This window comes from Dendropsophus ebraccatus, chromosome 3 (genome assembly GCF_027789765.1).
Source record: "Dendropsophus ebraccatus isolate aDenEbr1 chromosome 3, aDenEbr1.pat, whole genome shotgun sequence".
NCBI classification, from domain to species: domain Eukaryota; kingdom Metazoa; phylum Chordata; class Amphibia; order Anura; family Hylidae; genus Dendropsophus; species Dendropsophus ebraccatus.
The window spans coordinates 92248248-92259361 of record NC_091456.1 but is presented as its reverse complement, the minus strand read 5'-3'; the positions used below and the strand labels follow the sequence as shown (position 1 = coordinate 92259361).

General features: G+C 38.6%; 1 protein-coding gene across 1 annotated transcript; it reads left to right on the top strand.

Annotated features, from left to right (window-relative positions):
• Positions 1–661: 661 nt before the first annotated feature.
• Positions 662–9029, top strand: TINCR (TINCR ubiquitin domain containing). Its single transcript, XM_069964390.1, has 2 exons — positions 662–979; positions 8749–9029. Exons 1-2 carry the CDS (start codon positions 717–719, stop codon positions 8750–8752), a joined length of 267 nt encoding a protein of 88 aa, XP_069820491.1. The 5' UTR covers positions 662–716; the 3' UTR covers positions 8753–9029.
• The last annotated feature ends 2085 nt before the right edge of the window (positions 9030–11114 follow it).

The window sequence follows — 11114 nt, the reverse complement described above, 5'->3', positions numbered from 1 at the left end:
TGTAGGCAGAAGGCAGTCAGATATCCAAGACTTATCTAAATGCTGTTTCAAGTAAAGTTAAACTACTGGTTAAGTAGGACTGTCATAACATACGCCGCACCTGCACCTACATCTTACACCAGTTCTACCAATGTCCGGTGCTTGTGTGTCCGTAATGGGTATTACCACTCCTGGACACTGTGACAAGTTGCCTTAAACACCAGCCCACCAGAACCTCGGCCATGTCAATGTTATCCTGGTTCTCTCCAAACAGTGCTGGGACATGCAGGATAAACACTTTGAAGGGAAAGAATCTCAGTCTTCTCTACATGATGGAGTGACTAGGAAGCATTTTCTCTGATAACTGGTGGCGGCCACATCAGCTCTATTAAGGGCTATGAGAAGAAGGGGGGGGGGGGGTTATATACTGGTTTATTTTATTTTAGTTATAGTAATGTTATAGTCAATATGTTAAGAGTGAAATTTTACAAGCAAACCTGACTTGAAATGTAATTGCATTAGGGCAGGTGAGTGCTTTTGATTATATAATGATATGTTTGTGAACCTGTATCTCTACAGGACTATGCATGCCTTGTAAGCACATGAGTACGCATGAAGAATGCGGGCAATACCAGTCAGACAAGAAACACAAGGCATTCATTTATTCATGTTTCTTTTTTTTTTTTTTTTAAAGGTTAGGCCACTTCCCTGTTTTAAGATGTCTAAAGCATGTGGATATGGAAAAGCTAAGAAGATTAAGTTTACATTGGGTCAAGTTTGAGATCTTAGTCCATGTACCTGAAGATTGCCAGATGTTTCCAGTAACCGTCAGACCTGTGGACACTATAAAGGACCTTAGAGTCAATCTTGTGAAACAAGGAGTCACCTCGTGGAAGAAGCATTTTTCCTACAATGGAAGAGAATTAGGAGAGTATGAAACTATTAGAGACCTCAACATCAAAAGTGGAGCTGTTATATTACTTGTTAATAAAACTGCAAGGTAGGCATTTTATAAATTACTGATTTATAAGTATGGCTATAACATAGTAGAACAACAAGTGAAAACTCATCTAATATCTGATGAAAAATATATAACCATAAGATGTAGTGCTAAATTGTTGTTAGCATACCACAAAGTTAAAAACTTTTGCCATGGGAGAAAGCATTACATTTATGTTAAGTATTCTAATTTTTAATTCATTCTCTTGCTTTTAAAATACAAAAAAGAATAACAAAAAGATTTCAGAATTCAATGTTATTATATACTGTTACCATATCTAATATTTTCTAATAGTTTTCTATAACTCCTAAAGTGGTACTCTCGCCGGGACACCAATGGCCGTGGAGGGGATGGGTTATCAATAACATCCACTTACCGCCCACATTCCGCCGCTTCATTCCCCTGGTGCCCGGCCTCTTTTACTGAGCATTTACAAAGCATTTCTTTACAATGTTTTTTTTTTTTTTTACTTCTGAGCAGTGACATGTATAGCTTTTAAATATATCAATAGAAAACAGTTTCTACAATAAATGCTGTATAACAATATACCTTTGGCTTAATTATATGGTTAGAGTTAGCTGTTGAGTATGTACAATGTTGTTTTAGGTAAAAGGCACACATGTTCACATACAATAAAATAATATCAAAATACTTCCATATTTTTGAGTAAAACTATTTGTAGACAGATAAAAATTTTAAGCAATTCTGTACCCACAATCTGACCCTCCCAAACCGCTTGGACTGTCAGATAGCTGTTTTAAATCCAAGATCTGTCCTGGGGTCCGTTCGGCAGGTGATGCAGTTATTGTCCTAAAAAACAACTTTTAAACTTGCAGCACTGTGTCAAATTGGCGTAGCCTATAGTACCCATGCCCTAGGATTGCGACACCTTTCTGTCCCTCCTCCCCACCCTCTTCATCATTAGGAATGCCCCTAGAACAACTTCTTCTATTCATCACCTGTCTGTGTTCATACAGGTGATAAATAGGAAAAAATCCTGCCCGGTGCATTCCTAATGATGAGGAGGGCGAAGAGGAGGGATGGAAGGGTGGTGCAAGTCTAATGCACAAACAGGCCACGCCAATTTGACAAAGGGTTGCAAGTTTAAAAGTTGTTTTAATAACTTTAACAATAACTGCATCACGTTCCAAACAGACCCCAGGACAGATCTTGGATTAAAAGAAGCTTATCTGACGGTACAAGTGGTTTGGGGGGGGAGGTGCAGATTGTGGGTACAGAGTCGCTTTGAGTCGCTTTAAGTTTTTTTGCAAAAACAGGTAGAAAATAATGAACATTTTTTATGGCTGTATTTTGCTTTTAATTTACTCTGTGTGAACACAGCCTGAGATTCGCGTTAATCCATGAAATATAGTGGTTAATAGGGAAGAAAGGATGGAGAGAAGAGGAGAGGAGAGGAGAGAAAAAGGCAGGATGATGAAAAGGAGGTGGGGGGCTGGGGGTGGAGTAAGGGGAGTAAAACAGTGATGTGGGAATCTAGGTTTCATAACAACATCTGTGTAATTCAGTAAAACACATTAATACATTTTGCAACTATTGGGAAAGGGAATCCTTTTCAAAACTTATGTTAAACATTTTTTCTTAAATATTTTTTTTTTTTTTTTTAAATATCTGAAATACTGGATACTAACATGTATAGCATTGCAATGAAAGGGGACACCAGTAGATAATGAAGACAATACATGATGTTCACAGCTTAGCCTCACCCTTTTAGTGGAATGACATCTGAAAACGTTACAGAGCACACCCATTTATGTGACAGATCTTGTCTAATGTTACCTATGTCTATTGGGCTTGCTGTAAAGCATATCACCAAATGCCATTAAAAACAGCTCAGGCAAACTTTTTATTACATATGTACTTGGGAATGCACTAAGGCTTTGAAGAATTTTGTACCACCTTGCATGGGGTTTTCCATTACATGTTACAAAGGATTCATTCAGAATTGTTGGCTCCACTGTGCTGTTGGACCTTGTATGTCTTTAGTATGTTGTTTAGACATGTCAAAAGTTTATGTTTCAATCCTGAGACCTGCTGTGACAACTACCTATAAGCAGGTGAAGAACATGGTCTACATCTATGTACCTGATAAGTTCAATCTTGTGTTCGGCCAGGGAATGGAGTGTGAACCTGTTTAAAAATATTGCTCGCAGCGGGTCTCAGGATTCTCCCCTGTATACTGCCTTGTATCTGCTCTCCTCTCTTTTTACAGCCTTGTCCAAGAATTATGTTTCAGGAAACAAATATGACAATATAAACAAATAAGCTCATAGAAACATTAGAAACATAGAGGATTTTTATCTTATAATAAATATATGTTTATATAGATACTGTATATTTATCAGTTATGGTAGATTGAAAGGCATCATCACGAAGTACACCTTTTTCTGAAAAGGAGGAACAAAACTAAAATGCAAAAATGAAAATTGGCCTGGTCATTAGAGCCATTTTAGGCTCTAGGCTCTGTCCTTAAGGGGTTACAGTCAGTTTAGACAACTCCATTTAACCCCTTAAGGACCGGGCCTGAAATGGCCTTAAGGATAGAGACAAATTTTATGAATATGACCTGTGTCACTTTATTCATTAATAACTTCAGGATGCTTTTACCTATCCGGCTGATTCTGAGATTGTTTTCTCATGACATATTGTACTTTACATTTCTGGTAAATTGGAGTCGATACTTATAACGAATCTATGGGGGAAAAAAAGAAAAAAAAAATGTGAAAAAAATTGTGAAAAAATGCATTTTTCCAACTTTGAAACTTTCCTGCTCATACAGAAAATGGTTATGCCACATAAATTATATATTAAAACAGCATTAGCAACATGTCTACTATGTTGGCAGCATTTATTAAACTATCTTTAATTTTTTTTAGACAATAGGAAGCTTAAAACATTAGCAGCAATTTTCCAAATTTTCTGTAAAATTTCAAAATCATATTTTTTTTAGGGACCTGTTCAGGTTAAGGCTATGTTCACACTGTATATGAATCCGTCCGTGGTGCGAACCGCGAATATACGCACGTAGTTTTGAGGTTGATGCGTTTGCTTGAAAGTATACGATATACGCCCGCAGAGTGCACACTACGTATGAGCTTACGGCCGGATCGTATACGGCGCCGTGAAAAATGAACAAGACCATTGTTTGAGGACGGAAATGTTGAAACTCACGGCCGTGGATTTCCATGCGGTCCCGTACGAAGTACTTATTTCAGCCAAGTTGAACTTGATTTTTCGATCCAAAAGGTTCTGTGTGGTTTACGGGGCTGGGCGAAGATTTCCAAGTAAAAGACCTGCCTCAGATCGCTTCGAAACAAGCTAGGGAAGCATAGAAATACCCCATATGTGGTCCTATTGCGTTGCTCGACGCAACCACAAGCCTCAGATATAAGGGAGCGCCTAGTGAATTTCAACGCCTCCGTTATATTTGGTAATTTTGGACTGTACCACTTCAGGTTGGCAGAGGCTCTGGGGTGCCAAAACATAAAAAACACTCCTAAAAGGGACACCATTTAGAAAACTACACCCCTCAAGGAATGTAACCAGGGGGTGCGGTGAGCATTTGGACCCCACAAGTGCTTCACAGATTTTCAGAACAATGTGGTGTTCTAGCCTTCAATTTTTCATTTTTATAAGGAGATAAAAGGAAAAAAAAAATGTGTAGCGCAGTTTCTCCCAAGTACGGAAATACCCCACATGTGGACGAGCCTCCAAAGGGAAGGGGCGCCAATTGGCCTTTGGACGCTGAATTTCACTTTAATGGATTTCAAGGGCCATGACACCTCAAGGAATCTAACAAGGGGTGCAGTGTGGATATGGACTCCATTGGTGACGGGCACAAATGTGGAACAATGTGACGTGAAAGGGAAATTTTCCATTTTTTCACTTTAACGGCACAAATGTGCCCATTATCAAGGGGTCCATATCCTCACTGCACCCCTTGTTAGATTCCCTGAGGGGTGTAGTTTCCATAATGGGGTCACTTTAGTGGGGTTTCAACTGTCTTGGCAACACGGGGGCCTTTTAAATGCAACATGGCCCTCGAAATAAATTCCAGCCAAATCAAGCCTTCAAAAGTCAAATGGCGCTCCATCCATTTGGAGGCTTACCCTGCACCCGCATGGCCCTTTATGTCCACATGTGGGGTATTTTCGTACTCAGGGGAAATTGCTCTACACATTTTGTGTTTTTTTTTATCTTTTAACCCCTTGTGAAAATAAAAAAATCAAGACAAGATCAATATTTTTACTCTAAATGTTGGTCTAGCCTTGATTTTTCTATTTCCACAAGGATTTAAAAAAGAAAATGAAGGCAAAAACGTGTAGGGTAATTTCCCCTGAGTAGGAAAATACCCCACATGTGGACATAATGTGCCATATGGGCACAGGGAAAGCCACCAAAAGGACAGAGTGCAATTTAGAGGCTGAAATGGAGGATGGAGGCCATGTCGCAATTACAAAGCTCCTGTGCTGGCAGGACAGTAGAAACCCCCCATAAGTGACCCCATTCTGGAAACTAAACCCCATAAGGAATCTAACAAGTGGTGCAGTGAGCATATGGACCCCACTGGTGACGGGCACATATGTAGAACGTGTGCCGTGAAAATAATAAATAACATTTTTTTTAATTATTACGGCACAAATGTGTCTGTCACCAGGGGGCCATATCCCCGCTGCCCCCCTTGTTAGATTCCTTATGGGGTGTAGTTTCCAGAATGGGGTCACTTGTGGGGGGTTTCTACTGTCCTGGCCGCACAGAGGCTTTGTAATTGCATCATGGCAAGTCTCTAATGGGAATGGCAGCCATACCTATTTAGTTGGGGAAAAGGGACAATTTTAATTTATTTGGGGGTATTAGGCCAATTATTAGTTTATAAGGTTGAAAAGGACACGTGCCTACAAATTCAACCTGTGTTGATCCAGAGGAAGACAAAAAACCCTTGTGAGGCAGATGACAGTAACCTCATTACACATCACAAAAAAATTCCTTCCCTACTCCATAATGGCAATCAGAATAATCCCTGGATCAACGTGACCCCTGAAATAGGAATAAGGGACAGAATTTAGATAATGTAGAACTCTAAACATGTGTGGTATGCCTTGAAGCGATCCAGTATGCAGAGGCCAGGGTGATCAGGACAGGTGTCACACTGATGGACGCGCGTCTCCGTCTGTGTCATAGACTACATCCTATGCACGGACGGATTCCGCCCTCTGTCCAAAGAATGAACGTGTTCATTCTTTGGACGGATGACGGAATCCGCCCGTGCATAGGAGGGAGTCTATGACACGGGTGGAGACACACGCCTGCCTCAGTCCGCCGGCAGGTGCCAGCTGCGGAATGCACAAAGGGTTATACTTCACCATTCCGCAGTGTGCACGTACCCTAAGTCTGTAAGTGTACCCTGAGGTACTCTCACAGAGTTTGGAGAATTTCACGCCATACCGTGATCTCTTATTGGGACGGTACTGGCGGAAAAGACGTGTCTGGGGGGCAGCGTACACTACGCTACCCCCAGACACGTCACTGGATGATGAGGATGATGAGGATGAATGGAGGAAAGAAGGATCCCCCCATTCATCCTCACTGGCTGTTTCGGTGTCTGAGGCAATAATAACGTATGCGTCCGCCACCGAAAAAACCCTGGGGGCCATCTTTACATAGGGATAGGTATATGGGGTATGTAAATGTGTAGTGTAAAAATTTATTTCGTGTAGTGTAGTGTTTTTTAATGTACGTAAATGTACGCCCGCGGTCCTTAAGGGGTTAAATGGTTACATAGGGTTGTGAGCCCTCTCTGAACCCCCTTAGGAAGCCATGACGTACTGGTACATCATGGGTTTTTAAGGAGTTATCAGTGATCATTGAGCCTGATTGTTATCTAATGGTCCTTTTACACAGAGTAATAAACTGCTCAATCGCTTCTTTAATGATCTTGAAGCCACGATTTGTTTATATGGAAATCAGCGTTTAGATGAAGAGATGAGTCAGTTGGAAAAAAAAAGTTTTTATGATTGCTTTAAGATCGGCTGAGGTCATCTCACACACTAGGATGTATTTACACAAACAGATAATCGCAGAAATGTGATCATATTTGAGCAGATCTGAACGATAATCACTCTGTGTAAAAGAATTGTAAGTCACAAGTATAGACAAAAAGTTAGCAAACCTCTGTGTAAATGATTTCTTCAAGAGCTGAAAATGTCAGACATGAAATTGAAAGTTAGGCTTTTACAGACTTTGTTCATTATATAAATTCACACAAAGTATGGTTAATGACAAATGATGCTGAAAAAGGCTATAAAAGTATTGCAAAGTTCCTGGATGGACATCGGTATATGCTTATTTCAAATGGGAGAGTGGGAGAGGTCAATAGACCTTTGTCAGCAGGTTATCTTCCATGGGAACGAAGTATCAGGCATGGTAAAAACAACCCAATATTTCTTTCCCTCAATTTCTGCCAATTGGGGAGGGTCAGGTTGCCCTTTAACATGTTAAAGCAACTCTGTACCCACAATCTGCCCCCCCCCCCAAACCACTTGTACCTTCAAATAGCAAGTGGTTTAGGGTGGGCAAATTGTGGATACAGAGTCACTTTAACCCTTTGAGGACCAAGCCCAAAAGGACCCAGTGGACCGCGCAATTTTTTTATTTTTGTGTTTTTGTTTTTTCCTCCTCCCCTTCTAAGAGCTCTAGCACTTTTAATTTTCTATCTACAGGGCCATGTGAGGGCTTGTTTTTTTTTACAGGAGTAGTTGTACTTTTTAATGGCGTCTTTCATTCTACCATAACATGTATGACGTATCCCCCAAAATATTATTTATGAATATATAAATTGGTGAAATTGTTAAGAAGAATGCAATATGGTAACGTTTGGGTGGTTCCTGTGTCTACGTAATGTACTATATGGTAAAAGAAACATGATACCATTATTCTATAGGTCAACCCGAACATAACCATATGCAGGCTCACACAGATTCTCCAATGTTATAGATTTTTTTTTTAAATCCTTTTTTTTTGCAATTATTAATAAAATGGGCCTATTGTGTTTTAGTTTTTCACCTACAGGGCTGTATGGGGAGTCATTTTTTGCGCCATGATCTTAATTAATTGCGATTAATACCATATTTGTGTAGCTCAGACGTTTTTAATACATTTTTATATATATATAATGTAACAAAAAAATCTGTAATCTTGGCGCTTTTTTCCCTCTTTTCGTTTACGCCATTTTCCATGACGACTGTTATATTTTAATAGATCGGACAATTACACACACTACGGTATATAATATGTTTATTTATTTATTTCTTTTTATATGTTTTATTTATATAATGTGAAAGGGGGGTGATTTTAACTTTTATTGGGAGAGGGGCTTTGTGGTAATTATGAAAACATTTTTACTTTTTTTTTTTTTACACATTTTAAGTCCCCCTCGAGGATTCTTACCTGTAATCATTAGATTGCAGACACTGTACAATTTTATGCCATAGGCATAGCATTTATCAGTGTTATAGGTGTTCTGCTCATTGAGTTTGCCTGTGGCAGACTCAATGAGCAGAAAGCCAATCAGACCACACGGAGGAAGGTAAGAGACCTCCGGCGGTCCGATACAGCGATCGGGACCCCTGCAGTCACACTGTAGGGGTCCCAATCGGTAAGTAACAGGGGACCTTGTCACTTACATTTAAACGCTTAAAATATTTGATTCATAATATATATTTATTATATAACTCATGTTTTTTGGAGCACAGGTAAATAGAAATACACAGGCTGAACATGCTATTTATCCTATGGAAAGATGCATTATCATCTAGAAAAGAATTTTGCATACCGGATAAAGAAGAGAAAAGGCCCGAGGACTTGATCGCAAGTAAAGCACTTCACAGGAGTTTGTTGCTGAAGGTTGGAGGAAAACGCCAGAAATGTGACAGACTTTTCAATGTTTGATCTAAACCACCTACCTTTAACGAAATCAGCAAGAAAGGAACCATTATCTATCTATCTATCTATCTATCTATCTATGTAACAAATTGTAGCGGCACTCCAATAACTTCAGTGAAAATAATGATGATTTATTCCATGAATCAAAACAACACAGCAGCGACGTTTCAGTCCCATCAGTAAGGACTTTTGTCAAGCTCCTTACTGATGGGACTGAAACGTCGCTGCTGTGTTGTTTTGATTCATGGAATAAATCATCATTATTTTCACTGAAGTTATTGGAGTGCCGCTACAATTTGTTACATATTCAGCCAAGCCTGGATCCTGGAACTTAAGGTGGCACCCACCTGCATTTAACAGAGTACTGCGAATTGTTTGTATGCTTATCAGTAGAACATTTATTTAGGGCAGTAAAATAGGGCTCAAACTTGTCTATTTCAGAAGATTGTTTGAGCATTTAATGTTTTACTAGATTTTACTTCAGTTAGTAAATCTTTTCACCAGCTGTTTAGCAATGGCATTGTTTAGGCTTGTGGGATTACGCTCTTTTGTTCATTCCTTTTTTAATAGAGATGAGCGAACCTCGAGCATGCACGAGTCCATCCAAACCCAAACTTTCGGCATTTGATTAGCGGTGGCTGCTGAAGTTGGATAAAGCCCTAAGGCTATGTGGAAAACATGGATATAGTCATTGGCTGTATCCATGTTTTCCAGACAACCTTAGAGCTTTATCCAAGTTTAGCAGCCCCAGCTAATCAAATACCCAACGTTCGCTCATCTCTATTTTTTAACAATAAAAACCTGGCATTTCTCTTCAGAATTTTAAGGCAATCCCACTACTTACTTCTTCTGTCCTAACAGGAACACCCCTTTAAGCTTCATTTACATATTATATGTCCATGCTGGAAAAGTCTAGGGACATAATAAAAAAGTATGCTGGGAATCCTTTTGAGAAGCCCTCTAACCATCTAACCGCTGAGTTATTTTATACCGATTCAGCTGCTGACAGGTCCACTTTAATTATAATGTTTACTATTTATTATTACTAATATGTATAATGTTTTATGTTTCTTTATACATTTGTATGATGTGTGACATTTGTTTATACATTTTGATTGTGGTTTTAATTACTGTATATGGCTTAAAATATTTAAAGATTTTTTTCTAATAAATTTTTTAATTTAACAGTAGACTGTACGTTATGTAGCTCATTGTCATGAAAGGTCTACAGAATCACTAATGCAGTTTTTGAAGATGAGGAAAAAATGAAAAAAAAAGGACTGCATAAGGCGCTGCTCCACATAAAAAAAACAAAGAATTTATTTAAAAAGCACAGCACAACAAATAAAAAGATTTGTTTCGGAGCCGAAATGACTCCTTCTTCAGGTAGGTGCATATAATCAACTAAAGCATGGACCCTGTTTATAGGAAATGATATGTGAACATAAGGGGCGGGTACAATCCCAGCTAGCAATAAGTGCAAAGGAATCAAACTGAAAAAAAAAGTATTTAAAAAAAAATAATAAATATTAATAAAAAAACATATATATATATATATATATATATATATATATATATATATATATACACACACATACATACATACACACATATACACACATACATACATACATATACACAACCATATGCACACAAACACAATAAAAAAAAACAAAAAACTTTGCGACGTTGCGATAAATATTCCCACTGTACATTAATTATTTTTTTTCTGCAAAATCCTTTTAAATAAAACCTATGATTGCTGGATAAAATCTTCGGTGTTAGTGCAGTTCTTGCGGATACGCTTGAATTGCCCATATGGGACATTTTGTATTTGCGATATTGTCCACTGTCATGCTCTAAGTAACTATTCACATCAACAGTTTTGAAATAGGTGGTAGTAATAAAACTGTGATCTGTATGACTAATGGTCAGATCTAAAAAAACAGCCTTCTCCATACTACAATGGCCAGTGAAATGGATGCCCCACGTGTGACTATTTAAATGACTCAAGAAAGATTCTATACTGTGACTAGGGCCTCTCCAAATAAAGAAGAGGTCATCGATATATCGATAATAACAGACAATGTTATTCCACATCTCAGATTGATATATGTATTCATTCTCAAATGCTCCCATAAAAATATTAGCAACAGATGGTGCACCCATTGCGACG

What these genes read in the sequence shown, in the direction of transcription:
- TINCR (XM_069964390.1), top strand. Translation starts at nt 717, where the DNA reads ATGGAAAAGCTAAGAAGATTAAGTTTACATTGGGTCAAGTTTGAGATC.